Raw genomic sequence first — 27752 nt, forward strand, 5'->3', positions numbered from 1 at the left:
CCATTTTCCTAGGTGTTACTTGGTCCTCAAGCTCGATAAGGGAGGGAGGGGTTGTCCTTTCTGATTTCAGAGGACAGGTGTGTGTGTGTGTGTGTGTGCGCGTGTGCGCATTTTGAGATTAGGATGCAGAGGCCTGGGCTCTGTTACAATTTTGCCTGAAATGGCTCCTGCCAGGTCTCGCCCTCCCCTGCTCTGCCTATGTGCTCTACTGAGAGGCCTTCTGCTTGCACACACACACACATATATACAGAAACCCACACACAGCCACTGGCGCGTGAAGCACACAGCACCAAGCTGTCTCACACACTGCCGTGGCGGTCTCTCTCTCTCTCTCTCTGTCTCTCTGTCTCACCTCCAGTGTCGGGGTCTGATTCACATGACAGCTAAATGCAGGCGGGAGCAGCGCATACAACCGACCCCAACTGCTCTCAGCTGCGTGTCTGGCTTTTGTGTGTTTGTGTGCCTGTGTGAAGTGAGGGGGCTCCACAGTGCAGCCGGTTTGGTAGAATATGCTCTGCAAAATTAATTTGCGCTCCCGGGAAATTCTGAGTGCTCAACTCGAAGGTTTCATGCCGCGCATGGAATTCTTGTGTTTTTTGTTTTGTTTGTTCAATGCGAACACAATGGGAGCACACCTAAAAACATATCAGGTAGATGTTTTTATCCTTATTTTTTCCTGCCTTTGGATGAATTTATTTTGCTGTATTTATTTATAAGGAGCCAAAAAGTACACGCATGCACAAAATGTAGGCCGGTCATATTTAATTCAAACCTTTCCACTTTCTCAAAGTAACAATCCTGTTTGCCCGAACCAAGCTTCTGTGGTTTGTTTGATTTTTGCTTCTGTGCCACCCCTCGCCCCCTCTCTCACTGTGGACAGCCCATGAAGTACTCTAAGGTACGGTATGCTCCGACATGCATGATGCGCAAGGATGCTTCAACCCGTGTAATGTGCACTTTGGATTGCGCTGTGTGATGGAAGTTGTACCGTGTTGCCCAAACCGACGTTTGTGTGAATTGTGCCTGTTTGTTTTTTAAAAAAGATAGTAAAAAAAGGCAGTTTCAAATGGACATGTCCTGTATGCCTGCTGGTATCACTGCTGATGTTCCCACACGGGGGTTGGGGGGTGAAACCACGTCACGGCTTGGGTTTGTGTGAAAGTGAAAGTGCTTCCTCCAATCATTGCAGCCGTCGGCCACCTGAGAAAAGACTTGTCAGCTAAACTGTGAAATATTGAAACCTTGCAAACTGCCTGCAAGAATCGATCGAGCTCGCCGCCTGTTACTTATTTTGACTCTTGGCCTGTCACTGTGATATCGGTTCTGTTGCGTGTGTGTTTGTGTGTGAAAGCATGGTTTTAACTGTGCCCACTTACCTGCACCCCCCCACATAGTCCAACCCCAGACTAAAGCTCGTGCGGAGCCTGGCGGTGTGCGAGGAGTCCTTCCCTTTCCCAATCCCCGAGCCTTCGGCAACACCTCAGGTAACCGCCTCAGGTCGACCGGACGTTTACTCTCATGAGGGATGTGCCGGTACGCAACCTTCACCATCAAGCGCGGGAAATGTTGCGATGGCAACGGCACGGGAAAACGCATTTTTTTAAAACAGCGACGTTTGTGAGAGCGCTAAAGAGGAAACACTATGAAATAAAGAACTTTTCAATACGTGTGTGTGAGTGTGTGAGTGAGCGAGCGAGCCACATGACAACAACAATGGTCTAATGCACGTCTCTGGCATTTTACGCCCCAAGAATAAGTCTTGTGGTTCTTCTACCAGGCGGCAACCTCCGGATCTACCGAGTGCAGAAGTCCAGAAATATCTTCCTACGTATATTTGGTGGTAATCATTTAGTAAATGGTCCGTTCAGAGTCAAATAGAGCTCAAACCAGGGTACGCTTTAGGGCGGGCGTACTGTCACTGAAGCTGATCTGAAATGAAGCAGAACTACCGATTTAATATTCCGCTTCGAGAATGTTTGAGCATACTGATGTTGAGTGCCTACGTGATATCGGCACATCCCTTACTCGCATGCAACCGCATCCGGAGCAGCACTCGTCCCGGTCATCCCATCAGGGCCCCCCCACTACTTCTCTGTGGCTCGTGTGCCCTAGGCCCACACGCCCAAGTGCTGACCAGGGATCAGCCCTTTATTACAGCAGGTTGCTCAATCGGCAGCGTACAACTGACAGCTGTGATTAAATATCTGGCGCTCGACGAAAACACCCCCCCTCCGTCCCCCAGAGGAACTTTCTCCCTTACATGCCACTCTGCTTGCTTGCACATCTGCACAGGTGCGTCTCAGTGGCGAGCATCCCATAACCAGAAGGCGGAGCTTTTATCCCGCAGCAGTCCCGCATGGCCTGTGCTCGCGCCGCGGCCTGTATTACCGCCATCAATCATCTCGGAGAAATTACAATCTCCGCACGTCAGCTGCGGGGGAGCTGTGGAGCGCTCTAATTGAATACTCCCGATAGCCTCCCCGCCCCCGCTACCCTTATTGGCTCCAAAGTCGAGACTCCTTCTGCGGCAAACTAACCTGGGGGTGTGTGAGGTAAAGCAATAAAGAGAAAAAGAAGGGAGGGGGTTTTAGGCGTTGAGCCAAAAGAACACTGAGACCCGAATCTTGATAAAAATGTGAACGTTTCCCCGTTGTCTGCGTTATTGTCTCCGGGCGTCGGGACTGTAAACGTTGACAAAGAACGTCTGAGGCATCCGAGAAAAACTGCATTCCCCCCCCCCCGGCCCCCCAGCTGTCAACACCAATCAACGGCCCGACGAGTCCAAGGCCTCCGAGAGCACGGCAGCCTTTTCTTTTCATTTTTTTGGTTGTTTTTGTTTTGAGACTGACGGCACATTCATTACATATTCGTCTTCACGCTGCTTTTCCTTTATCTCGAGGTAAATGGGTGTCGCGGAACAAACGAGGCGGCTCGCAACAGCTGCACATCAACCGGGCGGCTTCCGTGTGATGCCGAGGGTGGCATTAAGTAGCAAAACATCACCGCTTCATGCCAGCGAAGGGGGAAAAAAGAACCCTTTTGCTTTGACGAAAATGCACACACACACACACACACACACACAGACACAGACTCGTTAGCTGTCACACACAGCCCTCCACCCGTTTTTTCTCTCCCAGTCTCGCTGAGGCAATTAGCCTCATTAGCATTTAACATTTTCACATATATCCAGAAACCCAAAGAGAACGCGGCGTCCCATGATCTTCCTGTGCAGCTGCTACGGGGATCGAACTTGTGACCTTTTTTTTTGTGCTGTCACCAGGTCACCCTCGTCCTTCATTTATTCATTAGTGTTCATTGTTCTCACACACACACACTTTGATGTCCACCTACCTACGGTTGTGCGTTTAATCTGCTTTGCGGCGCATCGGCAACAACGGGGCTCCTCTTCATCTTTCCTTTCAGCTTTTTGTAGGATCGGCCAAAAAGCAAATCAGATACTGCAAGTCGATTTTGTGTGTGTGAGAGTGAGGAGGAGGTTTAATAGATCTCACCAAAACATCTTAAGTTCAGATTGCAACACTGTCGATTTTCTTTTTTTTTTTTTTTAACGGCTCACTCTTTTCAGGAATGCAATGTGCCGTGTTTTCAGGTGGCTTGATTTATAAAAAACATTTTCTTTTAAGACAACAAGCTTTTCTGACAATAATTGCCATTTGTGATTTGGAATTTATGAACCCAGATTTGGATGAAACCAGTGGAGTTTCTTGCTGTGACCTCTTTCGTCTGTGATATTCTCTAATTAACCTAGAACCTCTGGGAAGGATCATGACCCAAGCGGCCTCACATCTTGTGCCTCGTTTGTGAAGGAATGACTCTGTTCAATGCGCGAATCGGCCCAGTTTTCTCTCGTTTCCCCTCAATCGGTCTCTTTTTGCCGACAGGACGGATTCCTCCTCCAGCCCTTTGAAAAGGACGAGCTAGCCGCGCAGGACCACGCGGAGAAAGAGGACAGCTGCGACAAGGCGGACAAGCCTGAGAAAACGCAGAGGAAGATGCTATCGAGAGGTGAGCAGTGCGATGGCTGTCGTTTCTCTTTTCCTCCTCAGGGACATTATACGATATCGGTGGTGTTAATGGTGTTAAAGTACATCCCATTAACCTTCCTCTTGTTCTTGTTTTTTGTAAATGCGTAAAAAAACCACAAATTTGTTTGTTACATTAATACTTCCTGACGTTGTCAGAAAGATGAGAACAGAATAAAAACAAAACTTTTTTTTTCACTTGTATTATAAAATGCTCTGGTAGAAATCATGACCTTTGTTGCGTTGAGTCAAGAAAAGGCCCAGAGGGCCACCCCAAAAATATTAAAATCAATATTTTCATGGATAAGGAAGCGAGGAAGCCAAGAGATTAGAAACACATTGCATGGTAGATAATTGTTTTTAGGGTAGGGTATTTCACAGCTGATTTAAGACTCAGACCTGTTCACATAAGAGATGGTAACAGAAAGCTAACGCAAGAGGACAGTTAACACATCATCTTTTCTTCCGCGTCGCAAACACCTGAGGCCTCATTTATAAACATTGCTCACCCTGTGAAAGATGCATGTGATTTCCCTCCTCTCAAAAGAATGCAATCCAAATGTAAATAACTTCTATTTATACACAGAATTACTGTAGATTTTATTTATAGATGTATTTTGAGTGTGTCACTCAAAATGAAGCCAGAGGCTTTAATCGTCACGATATCCATGTCACTTCTCATCCATCTTTTATCATCACGACGAAAAGTAAACTTTTATTCCCCCACCACCCCCACAGATCCCCCAACCCCCCCCCCGCCCCCCTCTACCCGACGCGGTGCCCTCAGATTTGTCCGAAAGCGCTCCCGCGTTTCAGAATGATATCTCATTACGGGCCGATAATTGGCGCGATTCAGTTAATTGCGGCGGGCTCGAGGTGTTAAGCAATTACACGGATTCCCACAGGCGTGAAAGGTGCCTGCTTCCCCTCGCTGAAGCAACGCCGCTGATGCGGCAGCCACCAATTATAGCCACCAGACGCACCCGCCCAGTCCCCTGGCTCCCACCCACGGGTCCCATCCTTTTTGTCGTCCCCACGCTCCTTTTCTTTTTTTTCCGGTGTCAACTTCGTTACCCGACCATATCTTTAATGGTTCAGCTGGCAGAGCTCACTGCGGCGGTTACACGCTGCCAGATGAAAAAAAGAAAGAATTCATTGGTCACACCGATAGCCACCAAATAGCAATGTCACCCTCAGACTTCCCCAAGCTGATTAATTATTCGCAAGAGGCATTTCATTAGTTGTTTATCGTTCATTAGTGGGGATAACAGGCCGGAACATTATTATTATTACTTCTTTCATGAGTGACGTGTTAAGAAAATCACTTGTGTAGCAGGTTTCTTGTAGGTTGGAATCTCTGAACGTCTTCTGCGTCTCTCTCGGTTAGATTCCAGTCAAGATTACACCGATTCCACTGGGATAGATCTTCACGAGTTCCTGGTCAACACGCTGAAGGGGAACCCCAGGTACGCTCCTCACCCACACACCGGGGATCCAGGCGTGACCAGCTTTGGGATGCAGGGTTTTAAGGTTCAAGGGGGAGAGAGCGATTTAACCCGTGGGGATGTGATCAATCCCCGCTGGCTAGCATGCTACACGTTTGCTTTCTAGCCACAGTCTTCAGGAACCCTGTGCAGACACAGATATGGATATTTTTGTGCTACTTTCTGCTTTGACCAGGCCGTTAGAGAACTCATTACTACTATCTAAACATAGATGATGTTTTTAACGACAAAGTAATGAGAGTGATTGTGCATTTCATGTGTCCATCTCTGTGTGTAATTTATCTATTTAGGGATCGAATCATGCTACTGAAGTTGGAACAGGACATCTTGGACTTCATCAGCAATAATGAGTAAGATTTATATATTTATTATTATGTTGATTTTGCTATTTAGGAGAGGTTTCTGATGGGAATGAAATCTGGCTTTAAGAGAACTTTAAGTTAAAAGAGTGAACGACCTTACCGACCCCTCTCGGTGTCTCCCTCTAGAAGCCATAAGAGGAAGTTCCCACCCATGACGTCCTACCACAGGATGCTGCTCCACCGAGTGGCCGCCTACTTCGGCATGGACCACAACGTGGACCCCAGTGGAAAGTCTGTGGTGATCAACAAAACTACCAACACTAGAATGTGAGCCCCCGTAACTCAATGGTGGATGGAAGCGGTCGCATGACGATGGGCGGTTTTCCTGTTGGTTAACATACATCGATGTCTGCATAAAATTAAGCACCTCCCTCTCCACCACCCGACAGACCAGATCAGAAATTCTCAGAACACATCAAGGACGACCGGGCGGACGATTTCCAGAAACGCTACATTCTCAAACGAGACAACTCCAGCTTTGATCGCGAGGACAGCATGGTAGGTGTTTTTTTCTTTTCTTGTGTGTGAGAGCGAGAGTGTGTTTTTTTTTTTTTACCCAAGCTGTCACTTTTTATTTTCTAACATGTTGGTAAAAGTGGTGAAATCTGGTCTCCCTGACATATCCCCCCCTGTCTTTCTCTCTCTCTTTGTGCGTTTTTGTGTGTCCTCGCCAGATTCGAATGCGTTTGAAAGCCGACAAGAGAAGCAAATCGATGGAGGAGAGGGAGGAGGAGTACCAGCGAGCCAGAGAAAGGATATTCGCACATGAAGTGAGAGCTGTTTGTGTAGGAGGAGGGAGGTGGGGGTGGGGGGCATGTTGCACAAATCTTTGTGTCGTCTCTATTCATGTGCAAATTCAGTCGCATTTCTTGCCGCCAATTACCGACGGTGGATTTATGAGTTATTATTTTATTTGTATCTTCTCTGATGTGGAGCCAAATCTATCCAGATTTCTCTCCAGGTGCGCCGAGGTCGAGGGCGCCCCCGGCAACGCAGCATGCTTATATTTTTCGCGCGTTAATAAGACAGATTGACGTTGTTGCCAAATTAGCATAACGCAGCTTTATGAAGTTGAAGTGAATTGACTGATTTTCGTTTCCACCCGCAGGGAGACCACTTCATACTCGATAGGAGGTAAGTAGTTAAATCACATGAGCAACTTCTCCTCAAGTCTCACTGTTTCATGATTTTGTTCCGAAAAAAGGCTGAAACCGATAAGGATAAGAGATTGTCAATTAATTGGCCAATGAGATTTTTTTTTTTTTAACTTGCCGCTGAAGATATTTAGATGGCTTCTCGTTTTTCAACGATGTTCCTTTTTATACAAATGGTTGATATCGTCGCTCTCTCTCTCCTTCCCCTCAGCGCTCAGGATGAAGGCGCATGCACGAGCACCCAACAGAGGCGGCAAATGTTCAGGTAGGTCTGCCCCCCCCCCCCCTCCACCCCCTCAACCACCACCACCACCCACCCCCACCAACCCCGTCACACATCACTCAGCTCCATTTCAGATGGCTGCCGCCGGAGGGGAAGGGAGCCCTTTGAATCGCCGTACGCCTTAATCGGCTCGTTCAGGAGCAGGAGTGCTGATCTGAGGTTTTGGTTGGGGCGGGGGGGGGGGGAGGGGGTGGGGGCGGGTTTTGCTGCTCAGGGGGTAAAGCTTCTGTTAAATGGGATTTTCTGCCAGTGTGGGCTGGACTATTTCAACACCAAAGCACGCCGATTACACCGCAAGTTTTATTTCCATTTTTTTGTGCAGAGAGAGTGCAGTCTCAATCTCGTTGGCTCGGCATTGCTGAATGTTTCAGATGTCTTAGAACAATTCATCTGACTGCTTTGAAATACAAATGCAGCCAATATTTTTTACACACGTGTCCTGTTTAGTTTAGTTTTTTTCACACACTTTTGTATTCGGTACTAGCTTAGGTTGGCTTTTCATATTGAGTGAACTGATTTGCCGATGGATGGTTGAACAAATCGAGCAGATTTAAGATTTTCAAACCAAGCACCGTCTTCCTTCAGGTTACGTGCCGGCCGCTCGGGCGCCAGCCGTCAGAGCAGCTCTGAGACGGACACGCTGCCGCGGCACGGCGAGTCGCGGCCGTGGAGCAGCACCGACAGCTCGGACAGCTCCAATCGGCTCGCCCCGCGGCCCGCCATCACCAAGGCCAGCAGCTTCAGCGGCATCTCCCCGGGCCTCTTGCGGGGGGACAGCACGGCCAGCAGCAAGAGCACCGGGAGGCTCTCCAAGACAGGTGAGACGGACGCATTTAATAATTTCACTTCGACATGATCTTCCAGGAAGGCCCGAATTAGACAACAACCTCTTTGTCCCGCCTCCCCTCAGGCTCAGAGTCGTGCAGCAGTGTCGGCTCCTCGTCCAGCTCGCTGTCCCGCCCCCAGCTGCCCCTCCCGGTCTCGGCGCCATCCTGGTCCGGCGTCCCCGGCGCTCCGTCGGTCCGCCCGGCCGCCGACGCCAGGGGGTCCGTGCACCCCGAGATAATCAAGAGCGTCCAGCCGCGGCCCCCGTCGTCTGCGGATGCACCCAGCTACTTTGTGTTGCCGCTGGAGGCCTCGGGGATCCCGCCCGGCAGCGTCCTGGTCAACCCGCATACGGGTGAGTGATAGCGGGATTATTTCTATTTTCCAAAACTCCCATTTCCCTAAATCACCAAAATTGTCCAACTAAGCCACAGGAGTTCTTTCTCCTTATGTTTTTCCCCCCCTCTTGTGATTTTCTGGTGTCCCTCGTGTATTATTCATGAGTTTGGGGGAGCCGAGGGGGGGTGTAGAATCACAGGTTGGCATGGGCCTGCACTTGGTTTGTCCGCACCAAAGCATGCTGATCAAAATGCAGTAAACAGATGGGAGCAATCTGTAAATATTCATCGGTGGCCAGTTGTAGACTTTTGAGCCGTAGGCTTCAAACGCTACCACGGTTGCCGTTTCCCCGCCGCCTCTCCCTCCCTCGTGGATCCCGCTCGGGTGTTTCCTTCTGCACGGTGGCAATCTGTTGGTGTGTGTGTGTACAAATGTTTTGTGTCTCTTCTGAATTGAATTGGACAGGCAAGCCTTTCATCCACCCAGACGGCAGCGCCGTAGTTTATAACCCGGCCTCCGCTGCTGGCAGGATCCAGCACGGCAAAACCCCGCAGCAGCAACAGCCAATCCCTGCCGCAACGCAGCAGCAGCAACAGCCGGCCAATCACCTCCACTCACAGGTCAGTGGGCGGGGCCACACATCTTCACTCTTTACTAATTCTAATTGAGTTTATGCCACTTACTTTAACCTCACTAACTAATAGTGTTGCATTGGGAGCTGATGGTAGGACTGTAGTTTGACCAACCCTTCCCACCAATAATTCAACATTTATCGGTAAGCAACTGTAAATATTACTCATCAAAAGTTAAAAAAAGGGTATTTATTTTTTTATAACCTTGTGGTGGGGAAATGAAGCTGCTTTGTGTGGTTCAAAGCAACTAGACTCCTCTGCTGAAAGCTGAAGTGATTTAATTCCCAGAACCTGTGTTCCTGTGTGACTGGTGTTTTAAAGTTTAACTTTGGATTCATGCAGTAACGCAAACACAATACACTCAAACTAGCCCACTTCAATAAATCTTAAATATCCCATAAGAGTGATTATCTGAATGTAGTCTTAAGTCCTGAAGGAATGTCTAAAGTAAATGAAGACATGAATGAGGTTTAGCAAACGGATCAGCTGATGCTCCCTCCAATTTTACCAGCATCCTTCCTCCTTCTCTTCCCCATCCCTTCCTTCTTTCCTTGCTTCCTTCCCTCAGCCGATCTGTCCTTCTCTCCAGCTGTCTTCTGAGCCTGTTAACAACCCAACGGTCTCGTATCCTCTTCCTCCTCCTCAGTTCCTGCCCGTCTGTCCTAACCAACAGTACACTGTGGTACAGAACTCCTTTCTTCCACTTCATTTTTGTCGAGCATTACCTTTTCAACCCTCAAAGAACACTTTTTGTGTTCCTCATTCAGTCGGAGCCGGCGCCCACATATATAGATCATGCATTCACTTAACCTCATTTTTGACCCGGTTTTAGTGAGAGACATGCCTCTGCGACTAATTACGCCTGTGGAAAGATGCATTAATATTTAATTCATCACCAGATGTTGGTGGTGAATAATCCATGACTTAAAACGGCACTTTTTTCCTATAACATGACGGAAGTTACGCCGCGAGATAAATAGCTGCACTCTGTGGTCTCGGCAGACCCGGGGTCAGATTTAAGACTTCTAGCATTTGTTTAAACCTCAGTCGATTTAGCAAATGTCTTTTCACTTACCGACTGTCCCCCGCCTCCCTTCCCTACTCTGCCGGCTTATTGATCGTTATTCTACACTCAACAATTTAGAGGTTTATTAACTGCGCTCTCTCTCTCTCTCTCTCTCTCTCCAGCCCGACGCCCTCAACGCCCAGTTCAGTCACATGACGCTGGTGCAGCAGCCATCCAGCGACGTCGGTGCCTCGGGGGCAGACGGCCGCCACTACCCCGCCGTGTACCACCACCACCATGGCTCCCCCGTAGTCCTGCAGGGAGCGCCGCCGCCGCAGCACCACCACCAACAGCACCACCACCACCAGCAGCAGCAGCAGCAGCTCGCAGGCTACATGTTGGCGGGGCCGTCGGGGGGGCAACACCCAGGACTGCTGCAGGGTCAGCCCGTCCCGCTCCCGACACCGGGCCCCAACCACGCGTATCCCAGCCCCACGCCGGGGCCCGCCGCTTATCCGAACCAGCAGCTGCTCCAACAGCACACCTACATCCAACAGCCCGTGCAGCAGGTATGGCACCAAGCTCCGCCCACATCTAAGACCGATGCTTCGCTCTCGCGGGGAAGCGGACTCCAACGGCGTGGCGCAGTCCTCGAGTGTCCTTTGTCGTGTCTTCCAGATGCCGGCGTGCTACTGCTCGTCGGCCCACCACCCGCACTGCTCCGGCCAGCAGCAGCACTACCGGGCCCCAGTCAACCCGCTGCCCTACAACTGCCTTCAGAGCCAAAGCCTGCCCCAGCAACAAGGTACCAACAGGGACCTTTTTACGGATTACACAGCCGCACAAGGCCCCGTTTGACGAAAAAAGTTTTTTCTCTATTTCAATCACCATTAAATTTTTGTCAAAGTTGTGTATTATGAGAAAACGTTGCAGGTTAGCATTCGTTTGTTTAGTTTTTCCGTGACGAACCACAGCTCATTCAGGTCCTTTGAACCTGGCTTTGAAATAGTCAGGCGGCGGATCTGCGGACAAATCAAAGGAGCTTTTAATAAACGAGGTCTGCAGCCTTTGACGCTAAGCAGCCTCTTCTCCCTTGAATTCGCTGCCTCGCTGCACTAAATCAATGCACTCCGCCTGCTCACTTCAGCGCTTAGATTATTTGTTGTTCTCGAGTGTTTCTCCACGAGGGAAAGCGGCGCACCAGGCAAATATTCCCCCCTCTTGTCTTTCCTGTTTGCTTTTACGAGATCACGCGCCCCCCCCCCCAACCACTGAGAGTCATCCACCTGATTATTCTTATTCAAATTATTTTCTTTTCCTCTCGCCACAGGAGATGAGCTTGTTAGCTCTTGCTCGCTCTCCCTAGCACGCACACGCGCTTTCGCTTAGCTGGATGCGACTCTCGCATGCGCGCACACGTCTCCGTGAGTGGCCGCGGCACGATTCTGTCATCCGTCGGCAGCAAGCGCGGCTTCCCTGCTGGGAACGCAGGGAATAAGACGGCGGACAAATGAAGCTGACCTACAAAAGCAAAGGACAGCAATTATTTCTCACTTTTTTGTGCATTAATAAGACAAAAAGATATAGAAGACGGCTAAAGGTGAATACATTGCAGTACAACGAATAAGAAGTCAGCGGGGATCCTCTGGCGGCGCGGTCGGGGCTCCACAGAGACACCAGAGAATGTTTCCTTTGCTTTGCATCAGGCCGCCACAGGGCTTCGGCTGCAGACATGTTGATTCTAGGAAAAAATGGTATTTCATGTGGAGTGTTTGTCCTCCTTCCTCTCGTGGTAATGATCGAGTTAATTTGCGCTTGCAAGGAGGAGGAGAATGCAACGGACCTTGACCAAAAAGAAAAGCGCCTTTTCTCCAAAGGAACGATCAAATGACATGGTGCTTCTAAGCAATCTGAGGATTTGCAGCATTTCTTTGCCCCATAGGATAACCAACTGAATATATTTAGGGTAATACGTGCATTCCATTCATATTTACTGATATAAAGGAAAAATGATCAGAAGGAAAATTAATCGGCACAATAACAGTTGCAAATCATTCCAACGTCTAAACTAAAGGTCATTGCTGGAAAGACTGTATGCACTGTAACTCAAAGTGCAAAAAACGACCTTAAAGGATTGACGAGATACATACTTTAAATACTCTGACACCGTTAATAAGAGTGAACTGTGCAGCGTTCCTCTTTATTTCTGCTGGCCTTCAGGGTCTCAAGTGTGACCGGATACCAGAAGGCCCGGGAGGCGGGATGCGGGGCCGGGACGCTGTCTGAGAGGCCTCTATGAATCTCACAGTGAACCGGTCTCTTTTCCAGCCCCTCACTCCCTCACGTCGCGGGACACAACAAGGAACCTCCTCCGCACCGGGGTCCCAATCTGCATACCCGCTGGAACGGAATGGACCGGGGGCGCGTTTGATATCGGCATCATTTCATGCTCGGTTTGTGAGCGACGGTGGGAGACGAGGGTAGATAAAAATAGTCCCGTCCCCCGCCCTCGCTCTGTTCCTCGCAGAGCGCTTTCGTTGTCTTGTTTTTTCCTCTCCCAGGGCGGCAGACTGTCAAGACACCTTTACTAAAGGACGTCCTCTCCTTTTGTCCATTGGATTACCGTGTCTGTGTGTGTGTGTGTGTGTCACGAGGGACAGTATTTTTTAGATGTCTCTTTTTGTCACCTTGACATTTAAGCCCCCCTCAGGCTAGGAGCCTGCCATTTGAAAGCCGTGCGGATCCTCGTGACTTTGTCTCCCCTCGTGTGTGCGTTCATTTTCTGTGTCTGAATGGGGTTTTAAGCAGCTCTGAAGAAATGCGTTGGCACTCTGTTTGTCCCCCCCCCCCCCCCACCACCCCTCCTGAACTAAATCACTCGTTGAAGTGGAAGTGGACCGCTCGGGTTGCAGGTTCAGGCCGCCGCAGGCTAAATTAAATATATTGACTTTCTCGTTTGTCCCTGAGCGCCGCCGAAGCTCAACCCCGCCCCCACTTCCACCTTGTTTCAATCCGACGCTTTGCACCGCCTTCAACGATGTTCAAATTACCCTTTTTCTTTTTTGAAGTCAATGTGAATATTAATGTCGGTGCCGTTCGTCGGCAGTCTGCCCACTGAGTTGTGCCCTTTTCTCTCAGTGCACCAAGCCATGATGCCCAACCCAGCGTCCAGCTACCAGGCCGTAGTGGGCATGCAGCCGGGCTCCAGCCTGGCTCTCACCGGCAACCAGCAAAGCAATATGAGCAACCAGATGCAAGGAATGATGGTCCAGTACCCTCCAATGCAGTCGTATCAGGTATTCTTTGAGTCAAATGTTGCAAATTGAGGAATACAGATGTGGAGCACCTTTTTGTTTTTGCTTTTATCCAGACAAGAAAGTCCTTATTTGAGGAAAAAAGGTTACTTCATTTAGTTGCTTTCCATGTTCACCGGTTTTTGTTTTTGTGCAGCAGGTTTCTTTGCCACAGCAGACGTACCAACAGCCAGTGTTTGTGTCCTGTCAGCCGGGGCAGGGGGCCATGGCCATGGCCGGCATGCAGCCCTGCTACAGCCTGCTCCCCCCGAACCAGCACACCACCATGAGGTACCACGTCCAATCACCCAGGCACGTTGCCAGGGCAACGGAAAAGAAAAGCTATCCGCATTTTATGACACTTGGTATTTTTAAGGTTTCTAAAGGAGGTTGAAGGATCGAAGTTGTTTCATTGCATTGGTTCTTTAATATATGGAACGATTGGTTTAAATTACTGCACGCTCTCTTGACCCAGTTACCATTAATCCATTTAAAAATCATTCCCATGGCCTAATAATGAGGCCTGATAATAATATCCACCTCCTTTTGTTAATGACTGGCGCTAATGGCCAGAGTCGCTTCTGATGGAACCATTTGCTCGTCTGTAGATGTTCTGTGTCTGTAGGTGCCTCTCATTTATAGACCAGAGGGATCGGCAAAGCCTCCGAGCCGGGGTGTTCTTTACTCACAAAGCGCTTGTAGCCGACGCGCCGGCCTCTGGAAGAGCCGCCGTCTTCGCCGTCCGCTCCCTGTCCTTACCGGCTGACTGATAGAACTAGTTCACCAAAAAGGAAAAACACTTAATTAGCTGCTACCTCCACGGACCCAATCAATCTGGATGGGGTGGGAGAGGCGAGGGGAGGAGGGGGGCGGGAGTACCGCCGGGACCACATGACGAACGCCAAACACGGAGACATGTACACTAGTCATCATCTGCGGAAAAAACAATGCGCACACACACGTGGGAGAGAGGGAGAGAGGGGGGAAGGGTCACCCTCTCACATTGTCCCAGCTGTAAAACGAGGCCGGGAAGGGAAGTGATTTATGCGCCAGCGAGTCTCCACCAGCTCGGCGGTCTCCCGTGAGGCCCGGCGGTCCGCCCGCAGCCGGCTTTCTCACCAGCTGGACGCGAGTCCCTGCAGGCGGGCCGCTTGCAGAGCCGAGCGCCTGCTTTGCAGGTGGACTTGAAAGTTAAATTTCAAATTTAATACCCCAGCTGCGAGGAGATGTATGCGTAAGTGCAGGTTTTATAAGTCCGCCTCTCATCGCATGGCCGTGGGCGGCTTGTGACTTTTTCTTTCGGTGCGGAGGCCCTGAAGCCGTCTCGCTGCTGATGGATTTAGGAACATTTAAAGGGGAATTATAACAGAACACGTTTACATGCTTCTTATACTGCCTGTCTAAATGACGGTATTCACCTTTTGTCTGAAGCGCTACGATTGCGCGCCTGTCTCTTTAAGAGACACTAGTTTGTTGAATCGCACGGTTTCTGATCCCGGCAGCCCACAAATTGGTTTTCCATTAATTGATTAATCCCCATGTTTCTATTCCCCTCTGGTATATCTGCGGTTTGTTCAGGTCCACGTCCTGTTTAATATCCAATTAACGACTTTAGTGACAATTCAGATCATTGTGGCGGCAACGATCGTTTGTTGAAAGATTCATTGCGGCTGATAATTTCATTTCGGTTTACTATTTTATTCAAAGAAGCCAATATATGATGTAAATATCAACAGACGATACGCAGACTATAAATAATTGTCGACTGCCTCCTTGTGTTCTCCCGCAGTTCCACAGTGAGTTTCCTGCCCGCACAGATGATGGAGCAGCTGCAGTTCTCTCAGACCTCGTCCCCCTGCGTCTCCCAGCAGCACCCAGGCCAGCAGTATGCCGGTACGTCCCCGTCCGTCAATTTGCCGTCCTTGTTGAGCTGAACGATGCTATAGGTGTGATACTGACGTGTAATGTATGGACCGTGGTATTTGTAAAGTATATATAGATATGTAGCTTAATCGGGAGCTGAAAATTCTAAAGAATAAAACCTAAAGTCAGTCTTTTCATGTGCTCTCCCTGCCGAGGGCCCAGAAAATGGCCGCCCAAAGGCCCAGGTGGGGCAGTCTCCTTAGTAATGGCCATTATTATTCATGCCTGGTTATTATGGGGGGTGGGGGGCCATCACTTCCAGCCCCGTCAGTAATGAGGTCAGATGAAGGTCTCGCTGGCAAAGTAATCTGCTCATTTTTAAGTCCAAACATCCATTGTCCTTGCAACACGTCGTGTGATGATTAATAAACCGACAGCGGCGTCTGCTGTGGAAACTTGATGACCCCGTCTCCACCCAACGCCAGCTTTTTGTCAACAGATATTAGTTGGATGGATTAATTTTCATTTATTTTTTAGCTCACCGGGCAGAACATCATCTTATTTTTTGTTTTTTTATTCTTCACATTAATGCATCATAAACTAATGAGATAATTGGATGTCTGTTGCTGCTTCGTGTGGATGTTTCTTACACCGCTGTGTAGCTGAAGGAAAGCGCCGAAGAAGAATTATTTTGGGAGGGGGCATCTATTCTGTCAGCGTTCTGTTGTTAATTGTTTCACCGTGTCTGCCCGACCTCATTTGCATCTTTTGAAAACTGTCCGTGCAGGGTTGTTGCCCCCGGGCGGCGGTATGGTGATGCTGCAAATGACGGCGCCCTCCTGCCAGCAGCCCCGGGCCCCCTCCCCCTGCCAGCGGAAACAGCCGGGCCACAAACACCCGGGGCCCGAGCACCAGCGCGGCCGCAGGCCCGCGGAGCTCCCTGCGCCTCCAGACGGCGCCCAGGTAAAAACGCAGCCCACCAGACGGCGTGGGAATGTTCAATAAACGCGGTTGCCTGTTTGTAACCTTTTGATAACCGTATCGAGGTCGTCTCGCTCGGCGGCCCAGAGGTTTTGACTTGATGGAGTCAATTTCCAAACAATGTTAGATTAAATTATGAAATGGGACAACACGGCGTGCGTCGGGGAAGTTCGAGGCGGTCACAAGAAAGCAATTTGCGAGGCAATTTATTTTGGCTGTCTGGAGTCTGACGGCGACGCGAGAATTGCCGAGCCCGTCCCGCGGGGCGGGTTAAATGTCGTGGTAAACTGGCTGCGCAAATGAAGTCACTGGGAGGAGAAAATAGTCCCGAGCATTAGGGTGTAACGGTAAATTAAGGGGGGGGACGCAGGGGCTCATGTGTGTATAGCATTAAAAGCGTTGCGTCTTGTGTTTGGATTTTTTGAATGAAAGTGTCTTTTGTGTCGTCCCCCCCGTCGCCTCACCACCGGTGTGTTGCGTGTAGAGCAGCCTGCCCTCGTCCCCGGCGCTCACTCCCTCGCCAGGCCAGCCGCCCAGCTTCAAGGGCCTCCCGTCGGCCATCTCGTCCATCCCTGCCATGGGAGGCCCGGCGCACCCCCACCACCACCCGCCGCTCCCTACAGCCTTCTGCCACAGTGGACAAGGTCAGAGACACCTCGCGAAGCAACGGAAAAAAACGATATTAGAAAATTGTATACAGATAACGACCTCAATCAGTTTTAGTCACTTGTGCTTTCTCAACATTTGTCAGTTTACCCAAATGCATTATGGGTTACAGTAGTTGTTTAAGTTGATGTGCCAGAGCTAGCTAGCAATATGAGCAGCGGCTCGGATGAAAGAACACAAACTTAAACTGCAGCCCTACATTTTTTATCTCTGTGCTATAAATATCCATAAAACAACAAAAGTGTGCTTTTGTATTTGTACAGATCATGTTATCTGACTTCACAAATACTATTACTTGATAGCATGCGATTAATCTGAGGTTTTTGTGCACCTTTTCCAATGAATGTCATGTCTTGGATTTCATTTTTTCCATCTGGAAACACACATTTTTTTAAGGTTAATGTTCTCAAGGCTTTTGCTGTGTCCCTGGAATCAGCCACTAGCTTAGCTAGCTAATGCTTGATTGGCAGAAGTTAGCTAACATTACCTGCCTAGAAATAGTGTTGCAAGGTCACCAACCACAGACTAACTAATAATTTACTTTGTATACATTTTCTGTGTCTCACAGTAGATGTTCATCTTCTTGCAACTTTTTTGTTTGTGACGTCTAGGTGAAACACACTACTCCCTCCTGGGCCAACCTCTGCAGTACAAACCCTCCATCAGACCCCCCCTGATCCACACCGCCCACGTCGTTGCCAAACACCAGGTCGGGCGAACCAGACGCACCAGCCCTCTGGCAGGAGCAAAAAAAGGTTGTTCCCTCCGCAGATAACCTCACCGCTCTCCTCTCCTCCCCTCAGGGTCCGCTGGGGGTTTGGCGTAGCAGTAACGGGAGGAAGGCCGGCAGAAAACCTCTGTCTTCAGATCTCAGTGTAGGTGAAGCAGGTAAAAGGAAGTCCGGAGGGAGGCTTGAGTTTAGTGAACCTCGGGCTAATTTTTTTCCTCACCAAGCACCAAGGGGATTTCTATATTGCTAAAAGAATCCGGAAAGCGGTTTTACAAAAAAAAAGTCCAGGAGTTGATGCGTCTGGATTTGGATGTCAGAAAAAATAAAACATTCAGTAATGTGACAAACTCAGCTGCTGCGTTGACTATTTAACAGACTAAACTGAAATAACGTCAGTTAAATTTTTCTGATATTTAGTTTTTTGTTGCATTTTGCGTTTTTTTTTTTTGCTGCGGTCTCACAGCGGCGGAGGAAAGCGTCTTGTTTGTGAATGTAAGCAGAATAAATTCACGGACGTGGCAGAAAACACACCTGGCTGTGGAACCTGCAGCCCCGAGAGTATTTGTGTCAAGAGTATAAATGTGCTGATTATTTCAAATATCGCGTCAGAATCTTTGCACCCGCTGAGGTATTCAATTTCTTTTCTTTTTTTTCATTACGCAGGCGCTTTTGTCAACAATCCCCACTTGCGCAATCAACAAAGTAGTGAAAGCCGTACAAAGTTCAACACTACCGGGCTGCCTCTATAATGTCTGGAAAATGAGAAAAGCGCCGTTCTCTTTAAGCTGACAATTGTGCATTTTAGAAAAAGTAACAAATCGGTATAAACACCAAATTGGCGGAATATTCCCCAGACTTTCCGCTGAAGCTTTGCAGCTGGCAGCAGCGGTTTATTGAAGCCTCCCGATGGTGCCGGTCTGTCTTTTCACCTGTGACAGTTGTTTTATTTACTGGCTCCGCTGCTCACAGTGCCGTCTCTCCGTCTGTGTGTGTCCGCCCGCAGTGAGCGGTCACATCCTGGAAGTGACGGACCCCCCGGAGGGGATCGGCTGCACGGACTCCCACCACCTCCTGGCGCAGCTGTGCCGAGGCGGCGGATTGATCCAGCGGCTGTCGGACCATCAGCCCCGGCTGCGCGGCGCGGCCGGAGACTCTCCCGGCGGACGCCTGGCCTTGTCATACTCCATCTTCGCCATGCTGCCCCCCAGACACGCCGCTCCGAGCGCCACGCTCCACCACAGCGCCCCCCGGGACGCTTTGACACTCCAAACCGGCGGCGGGCAAGGCGGGGAGCCGCGCGGCTCGGACAAGGCCGGCGCGTAGCTGCTAAACATCCCGGGAGCGCCACACGAACGCATATCCAACCACCTGCCTCCGCTGCCTCAGTCTGGACTGCCTCGGTTCAAGTCCCAGACTCTGTCCAAATAAAAAAACAAAAAACTATCAAATGTTTGAAAAATGAACGTTAACGTTGATTATATTTTTAGTTCATTTTATCATTTTTTTTCTTTCTTTTTTTTTTTTTTGATGAATGTGTCCGCTCATGCTGAGCTGGTCGCTCTTCTATCCTAAAAAAAAAGAGATCTAGCTTGCTGTTAAAAAGCGGAAGTGTTCAGAGAGCGAGATTTCACTGTGTCTCTTTCGACCGTGGGTGTGTGAGCGTGACGGCCCCGTATCGAGCTAAACACACGCATCATCGACTCTCTTCTGGTTCCAGGACGTTTTTGTGCCCACTTAAGATGACGTGAAATTGGGGCCCCGAATCGAACTGAGCATTCACATAAGAGTGGTTTGTTTAATTTTTTTATTTAACATTCATCCATAATTCCACCATCCATGTCCAAGCCGCTGACTCGTGACGCTGAGCGGCATTTATCTCCCGACTTCCAACAATAACACGCGGCGGCACCTGTACAATGTTGAGCCCATACAATAATAAACACTGAATAATAGATGTACTACCTGAATTATTTAATGTCACTTTTATACACAGTGAATGTCGGATTTGCACTGAAGTGATGAACGAGGCGGAGATTGGAATTGTTTTCGGACAGGGCCTGGATTTTCTTTTATACCCCCCCCCCCCCTCCCCCTCCCCCCATCTCCCTGTACCAGTTTGTTGCACTCGGCCAGGACACTTTCTTTTATATTTAATTAAAATGTTTATATGCACAAGAAAAATGCAATCGACTTTGTCAGTCCTTGGCTCCTTTTTCTTTTTTCAGAAGGGGGGAGGGGGGTTATTAGTATGAATCATGAGGTGTTTGGTGACTGGTGTTTGTTTCGTTTTTCTTCTGTTTTTGGACTAATAAATGTTTGCACCACACATGTTGAAAACCCTTTTTCAAACTCGGGGTGTATTGAAACGTTCCTTTAGCGACGCGATGAGGCAACTCTAAGGAAAATGTTGCTCTAGGTTTCCATCTCCGCCTTTAGGGCATTGCAGAGATATGTGTTGTGTTTAGCAGTCTAATTCCCTTCTCAGTGAGATAAGCCTATTTGAAGGAGAACATCATCTCATCGGGTGAAACTGCAGCGGAACAGCGACACCCAGCGGACAAAGCGCGTTACTGCAGCACGCGACTCACCCCGGGGTGAACGTGAAGCCAAACACGTGTCTATCCTGGTCACCTTGCGCGCGTCCTTCCGTGGAGACCACGGAGGTGTCCGGTGACCCCGGCGTGCCCCCACAACGGGAGGGCTGAGCAGAAGGCGGAGGGGCCGAAGTGCCCCACCCACGTGGGTGGAGGTGCTTTTGTCACGTTCGACTAAGCAGAAGGTAAAATAGAACGGTTGAGCACAGGACGGCTGATAAGTTAACAATAAAAGGTTATTTTGTTATTTTCTGTCTGTCGTTGACACGCAGAACTGAATTTGAAAAGTGCTACTTTTTAAGTCGACGTCCTCGACATCATTACTCGTTTGTTTGACTGAGCTGCTCAAACCGAGGCGGCCTGCATCGGTGAAAGGACATTCAGATGCCATCAAACAAGACTGCGGTCGTCGTCTGTTTTACGCTCTAATTGGTCCCCATGGGAACTGCAATCGGTTCCCATGGTAACCGCCTCGTGGCGAGAGCCGGTGCACGAGACCAAACGTCTATTTCCACGAAGCGCCGTCCGGTATTTAGAGTCTGTGCGACAACAGAGAGGCTTTTACGAGGCCGTTGCTGTCACGTTGATGGGTGGAGAGCCTTAGCTTGATGGGGAGAGGGTGGTGCTGAAGGAGCAGCAGCAGATGATGATGGACGGGTACGAGTTTCCCCGGCGACCAGTTACCTCCTCACTGTGCTCCCTTCCGGCGGAGACGTGAGTGTCGCCTCGGTTTTAAAGTCTCTGCTGCTCATCCGTCATTTAGACGCAGAATGCAGGTCGAAGGGTGGCGCATGAATTAATGGGCGCAGTGTTACCAGCGGCCACTAGGAGGTGCGGTTTTGCCGCTTTTAATTTAATATTACATTTAATATTTGCTAATGAAGACCAATATAGTAATATATATATATAATACTTACGTAATTAACGTTACACGTGTGCGTGAATTACTCAAACAACTTATCAGTTTGATATATCCAACTATTGTGTCTCTCTGGTGAAGCTTTCCTTCTGTTTGTGGTTAGTTTAATGGTTGTTAAACAACTGGTGTTAATCTACACTTAATTAAACTCCCCACGTCTTAATCACAAAAGATATTTAAGAAAACAATGAGGGATCGGAACTTGTTTCACATCATCAAATCTTCCCACTCGCTCTCGTGTCTCCAGGTTATTGGCAATACATCCTTTTATTTCAAGTCTGCTTATGTTTTTAATCCGTCATTCCATAGAGAGTTTACTTTTAAAAGTTTCGGTGTGTCATTGATATCTTGCTCTGTCCCATGGACAGCAGGGGGCGCTGTGACACTTCCTCCTGCAGGCCGAGCTGCCTCACGGTTCTGCTCGGTGAAGCTATTGTGGAGGCCGTGTTTGGCAAGCAGGGTGCAGATTGGCAGACAAATGATGTCAGCTGGGCGTCCCATTATACGCCCTATCCCTTACGCACACGCGCACACACACACCTCCAAAGGAAATTCTGATCTGTACATGTGATGTGTGAAGATGCTCAGTTAAATCTTTTCTTTTTTTCCCCCTTTTCTCTCCCTGCAATTATTCAAATGAGCCCGCTCCACCAGCCTCGAAAACTGATTCATTATGTAAAAATGAGCCACACAACCATAATGAACACACACAAACAGACAATCACTCAGCTCCCAGACACACACACACACACACTCTCTCTCTGGGTTGTTACCATAGGAACATAGTGGAAGAGGTTGCCGAGCTGCAACGCTGGGAGTCGTTGGGTGGGGGATGGAGGGTTGGGGGATTGGGAGTGGGGCTTCTCAGACACAATGGAAACATCCAGGAGGACATAAGCAAAGGAAGGGGACGCTGCATCTTCACACCTGGACCTCTCTGCGTCCCCTTTGATGGCACATCCTATACGATTGCCCATCATTTGGGTGGGGGCCCAAGTCGCTGTGGTTAAATGGAGGGGGTGGGGTCAACAAGCAGAAAGCGTGAATTTGTTTTCCCAGCCCTCTCTTGCCAGCCTCCCCTTTTACATCTCGGCTCCTCATTATGCGTCACGTATAATTAGGTGATTGCATTTTTGAATAATGAATCGTATGACTTCCATGATGGAGGTCAAAAACAGCGGCATGCCAGAGAATAAAGCCATGCATGTCCCCCCTCCCTGCTGTGGATCAAAGCTGTGATGGGAGCAATAGCGCAAATTACTGTCAGGCACAGGTCGCTGCTGACTGCTTTTATCAGGAAGTAAAGCGAGTGAACACAGAGTGACCAAAAAGAGACTATTGAGAGACAAAATAAGCTCAAGATTAGAAACAAACACACAATAGAAAATAACCAAAAATGGACACGTAACACGCGCACAAAGCCAACGACAACTCCGGACACGATCGCAGAAGGAGCTCTGGTGAAGGACGAGCGCACACCATTCTGTCCACGATCAGTGAATCACCACCAGACCACCGATCCTCTGAGTGTGCGTTCTCGTGCCGTCGCGTTCAGGAACTTGCGGCTCGGAGGGTCAGAGGTCGCGCGTCACGTCTCCTCCCCACGTCTCCACAAATTGCATCTTAATGGTTCTCTTTTCAGATCGTCACCCTGGGGTGAGGCGGCTCGTACTATCGACTGTAACCCCCCCCCCCCCCCTGCCAAATGTAGTACGGGTATGAGGGAGTCGTGATGGACGAGCCTTGCAGGAGAATTTGGGGGCAACCGACCAAACCGTGTGTGTGTGTGTGTGTGTGTGTGTATCTATATATATGTATATACGCGTATATACACACATTTGCACTTGGATATTGCGAGACAACTCTAGAGGGAGGGGGTTCATTAACCAAACAAAAAGGCTCATTTGTCAAGGGGGGGTCCCCTGGAGGCCGAGTCGGGTCCACCCGAGCACTGCTGCGATTTTAAATGATGCCCGTCCCCTTTTCAAAACCCCAAATGACAAACAAGTGATTTCCCAAGAATCCCTGTTTAATTCATGAGTCGGGTTGGCCGCGTCCGGTAAAAAGAGACGTGACAGATGGCCAGTGAGGCAACAGGATGTGCCAGCATGAGTGCACATGCAGGTGTGTGTGTGTGTGTGTGTGTGATGAGTGAATTTGTATGCTGTCGGTGGCTGAAAACGGTAGCGTGGGGAGAATGGATGCCACCGGCTTCAAGTGAAACTCTTATATGCACGGACAACCCGCGCCTGACGTCCCCGAAAGGAGGCCGGCTGTCCACCAACGCTCTCCAACGCCCGAACGCTGTGGAATATACGAAGCGGTCTGATTTAGGGCGTACACTTGAGGCACAGCGTCTCCTTGTCTCCCAACCAAGAGGCCGACCGCGCTACGTGCTGCCTAACCCCCGGGCGAAAGGGAGGAGCAAGCACACGCGGATTTGATTACCTCGACCGGAGTCTTTAAAAAGTCTCCCGGGGATGTCAGCAGAAAAATCCTCAAAGCGCCCGCCCGTCCTTCGTAAAGCGCTGATCAAAGGCATTCTTCACATAACGCGCCCTGTGCGTCGTTAGCCCGCGCGTTAAAAAAAAACAAAAAAAAACCCACCCACATCTGCACAACATTATTGGCTTTTATGGGAGCTCCATAAGTGGAGACAGCCCGGAACCGGGGGAGAGACAAGTGACATCCCCACGCGCTCACATTCTTCTTTGTGTCCTTTTGCTCCACAGCGCTACTAGTGGTCAGAAACAACACAGCGGGCCCTTCCGTTACGTATTCAGTGGAATGTAATCGGTTGTATGCAGAGATAGTGCAGCATATGACTGATAAGGTTGATTATTGCTGGAATCTTACAGCTCACAGCCTATGCGTTGAGAAAACGTTGCAGTAGGTTATCCGGGGGGAAAAAACCTACCTATCCTGCTGCGATTAGAGCGAGAACATTTGTTTTCATTATAAGCTGTGAGCCAATAAGGAGCTTCCATCCTATCCAATAAAACGCTTTATTGTCATACTGTCCCACGGACATGCAGACCATTATTCTATTTCATACACTCGGCTATTATCGCGTGGATCCATTCGTATTCACTCCAAAAACATCCTTCTTTATTAACAAAACAATGCAATTCTGTGCCGTACGAACCAATATTGGTTCTCACACATCTTGGTGCATGCGAGTATGATTTATGAACAAAACAGCCGCTCGTATTAATCTCACACTGACACGTAATCTCATTAAAACAATTACCTTTCAATAGAGGGCCATGCACTCCGGGGTTTTCATGTGCAACCTCGGTTTAATGTGCCGAACTACACGCGCACACACCTCCACCTCCACCACACACACACACACACGAGCCCTCCTCACAGCAGGCTGCTCAGACCTTAGGCCACTTCAGTAGATCAAAGAGATGTTGGTATCACCCCCCCCCCCCCCCCCCCTCCCCCACAACACACACACACACACACTCCGGCCTCCCAGAACCTCTAAAGCCCAAAGGACTCTTTCCCTTTCAGGATGCCCAAAGAGGAGCCCCCGAAAAAGCCCCCGCCGCGAGAGGGTCAGCGTGCCTCCTTCGTCCGGTTACGAAACACGACTCGCTTCACTTTTGTCGGACACACTGATCTGTATGAAGCTTTGGCTTTGCACACCGCCCCGCTGATTTCCAGGCTGAGAGTTTACCATAGGTGGCGTGTGTGTGTGTGTGTGTGTGTGTGTGTCTGTAAGAGGGGGGTTCAGCTGTTGCCGACAAAGAGGCGGGACTCCGTGACGTTGGCATCCTGATTGTGTGGCACGACGCCTCTTCTCCTGGTTACTCACGTAAAACCGCTTAATACCGACACGACTCTGCTCATTGGTGTTTCTAAAGAAGCAGTCAGCGGATGCGGAGTGACTAATTAGATGAACACGTTATTATCTATATTTGCCAATTTTCTGCTTTTCTCTGGTATGTGTAAACTACTCAGGTAGTAACATCACAGACTCGCAAATTATGAATCAATCAAAACATTTTATATTAACCAAAGAAACAGGAAATAATGGCTTTACCCCAATAGAAACATAGCAAACATAGTTCAGCGTTACCGGAGCACGGTGTACTTTCATGGCGCTTCAGAGGCTGTCATATCTCCCGGGCCGCCGTGTCTGGCACTTTGCATATAGGTCTGCTGGCGAGTTAACACGTATACGGGCCAGAGCGATGGCCTGGTTCTTGCTATATATAGCCAGAACATAAAATATGTGCAAGATTTGTTTGAGGGTGGATCTAGAGGCATTTTGATTTGAATCTTTCTGATGTGACATTCAAAAGTGTGAGAAAAACAAGGTCATTCAGGTTACTCAAGTAAAGCTCCTTGCGCGTAAACTCCTGCAAAAGCTCCTTTTTATAAATATTGTGTTATTTTGACGTGTTGCTATTTCAGGGGAAATGTCCATTGTCGCCTGCACACAAAAAAAAGAGACGTGCGACTGCTCATGCATCGAGAAATACAATCAGCTGCTGTCCCTCATTCACAGCTGAGGACCTTCAATGTAGCGGCCATGAGATGAAGCATCCGAAGCCTCCCGTCGTGTCAGTGTTGACATCAGTCCGTGAGCAATTATTATTTCTAAGCGTTCCCTCACAACGACATTGACGACGGCGTCGGTTATCTTTCATATATGCCTCTTGTGCATCTGATATCAGACCCTCGCATTAAAATCCTCCCGGCGCTGCGACAAAGAGCCGGATGACAACCGGAGGCTGTCGACCGCGTCTCGCCCTCACGCGTCTCACACGCACAGAAAACACATGCCGCCACAACCGCATGGCCCAGCGGCGCGATTCCACTCGTCGGCGCGACTGCGGTGGGTTCTTGAATCAGAAAGAAAGAAAAAGGACACGACATCCTCCAGCAGCAGCAGCAGCCGCACATTCACGAGGGTCAAGAGGGATTATACAGGGGGAGCTGCTTCGGATCGCGGGTCACATGACCGCGAGACACAGCCAGGGGAACGGGGTGAACCGGCCAACGGGGACCAAAACCACTCCTGATTGGTGGCCTCCGTTGCCCAAATCTCTTCAAAAGCTAATTTTGCTGCTTTTTAAGCTCATTTTAATCGTGTTATGTAGTAACTTTGCATCGCGTTGCCACTTGGAACTATTTAGAAACTAAATACTTGGATCTAACCAAAAAACAACAACGATAAGGCTAATCTATAGAGCTGTAGAGGCCAACACAGCATGTAGGCGTCGCTTTGGTGACCTCCAATCAGGTGAAATGGTTTAATCTTATTTCCACGCTGTTGTCCTTGAGTAATTGCACTGACAAATTTCCTTTGTTCCTATCATGTAACAGACAGATATGGGGATTGTCCCATCATGTGCTCTTATCTGGAGGAGATGCTAATGAAGACATCATTTCATGCGCCATTAACCTCCAAAACACACACACACGCAGAAACACAAACACACACAAATCCTCAAAACCTCCGTGAAGAATCAGGTCATCCCGGGAATGATTCATCCTTCATACTATTAAACACACACACAGACTGAACACATTCAGTGTGCCTCATTACATCAGTGTGTATCCATGCCTGAACCGACCTAATGACTGACGGGACACACTCGGCAGACTTACTGTACTCTGTCTGCAAGTGTGTGTGTGTGTGTGTGTGTGTGTGTGTGTGCGCCGTGCCCTTGCTGCCCTACAGTACACTCACACGCTAATGGTTTATTAAAAGAAGATGTCGTGTGTTAGTAAGCCGAGGGGAGGAAAGAGCCGATGCTCATTAGGATTCATTAGGGGGTTCCAGTCGGTGACCGCTGTCTCGTGCACTAGAAAACCCCCAAATGTCCTTGAGTAGATGTCCCACCTGTTGGATGATGAGACGTCTTAACAACTTGTATCGGCATCTTTTCTGTAATGTTGAGTCACAGCAGGTTGTGGAGAGACCGACTCTACGTTAGTGTTACTTAAGCCATCCTTAATAGAGTTTACATTAGTAAAATATCTAATCATTAGCATGTAAAATGAGATTTTGATGTTAATTTCCCCTCTTTCGTTCCTACACGAAAGCTTGAGCCAAAAATGAAAGAACATAATAAACTAGAAGGGCTTCTGGAAACAGGATGATACATATCTCCAGCCAATTAATACTAAAAGGAATTTTGGAATGATTCCCAGTCGCGTTATGTTGTTCATGATGTTCCCATCAACATTCAATTCATATTTGAACCAGAACATAGGAAATTCCGATAACGGACAAAGGGATGTCCGGTACCGGGATCACTGAAGGGATTTCACATTGTTCTCTCTTAAGTAATTCCACCAGGTTCTAAATATAGCAAGGTTTATAAAAAACAAAGTTTCTTTTGGAAAAGCTTTGAAGTTAGCATATCATAAGCTAAGACAGATGCTCTGTGACCCCTCGACTACCGAGGTGCTTTATAATCACCTCAGACGCTGACTCTGGGCTTTTAGGACACAATATGGTGAGCCATAAACTTTTAAGACCCAAAAGTCACGCACGCTTAATAAGCCAGATTGTCAAAGCTGCCGAAAATCACCAA

At 48.9% G+C, this 27752-nt stretch overlaps 1 protein-coding gene across 45 annotated transcripts in view; it reads left to right on the forward strand.

Moving 5' to 3' along the window:
* Positions 1-20011, forward strand: part of r3hdm1 (R3H domain containing 1) — a 32419-nt gene extending 12408 nt beyond the window's left edge. For 3 of the 45 annotated variants that reach the window (XM_078099135.1, XM_078099149.1, XM_040193785.2), the window contains exons 4-25: positions 3903-4026; positions 5431-5509; positions 5839-5898; positions 6037-6177; positions 6300-6408; positions 6585-6680; positions 7019-7044; positions 7276-7329; positions 7933-8165; positions 8258-8527; positions 8977-9131; positions 9712-9825; positions 10332-10718; positions 10828-10954; positions 13288-13445; positions 13600-13733; positions 15232-15335; positions 16093-16268; positions 16771-16930; positions 17564-17661; positions 17756-17840; positions 18686-20011. In XM_078099135.1, the coding sequence (XP_077955261.1) occupies positions 3903-4026; positions 5431-5509; positions 5839-5898; positions 6037-6177; positions 6300-6408; positions 6585-6680; positions 7019-7044; positions 7276-7329; positions 7933-8165; positions 8258-8527; positions 8977-9131; positions 9712-9825; positions 10332-10718; positions 10828-10954; positions 13288-13445; positions 13600-13733; positions 15232-15335; positions 16093-16268; positions 16771-16930; positions 17564-17661; positions 17756-17840; positions 18686-19005 (3210 nt within the window). In that variant the 3' untranslated portion in view covers positions 19006-20011. Of the gene's footprint in view, positions 1-880; positions 899-1394; positions 1485-3902; positions 4027-5430; positions 5510-5838; positions 5899-6036; positions 6178-6299; positions 6409-6584; positions 6681-7018; positions 7045-7275; positions 7330-7932; positions 8166-8257; positions 8528-8976; positions 9132-9711; positions 9826-10331; positions 10719-10827; positions 10955-13287; positions 13446-13599; positions 13734-15231; positions 15336-16092; positions 16269-16770; positions 16931-17563; positions 17708-17755; positions 17841-18685 lie in introns of all 45 variants that reach the window. The other 42 variants (XR_005713684.2, XR_013467129.1, XM_040193750.2 and 39 more) reach the window with 31 other exon arrangements.
* The last annotated feature ends 7741 nt before the right edge of the window (positions 20012-27752 follow it).

Source organism: Gasterosteus aculeatus, chromosome 1, assembly GCF_964276395.1.
Source record: "Gasterosteus aculeatus chromosome 1, fGasAcu3.hap1.1, whole genome shotgun sequence".
NCBI lineage: Eukaryota > Metazoa > Chordata > Actinopteri > Perciformes > Gasterosteidae > Gasterosteus > Gasterosteus aculeatus.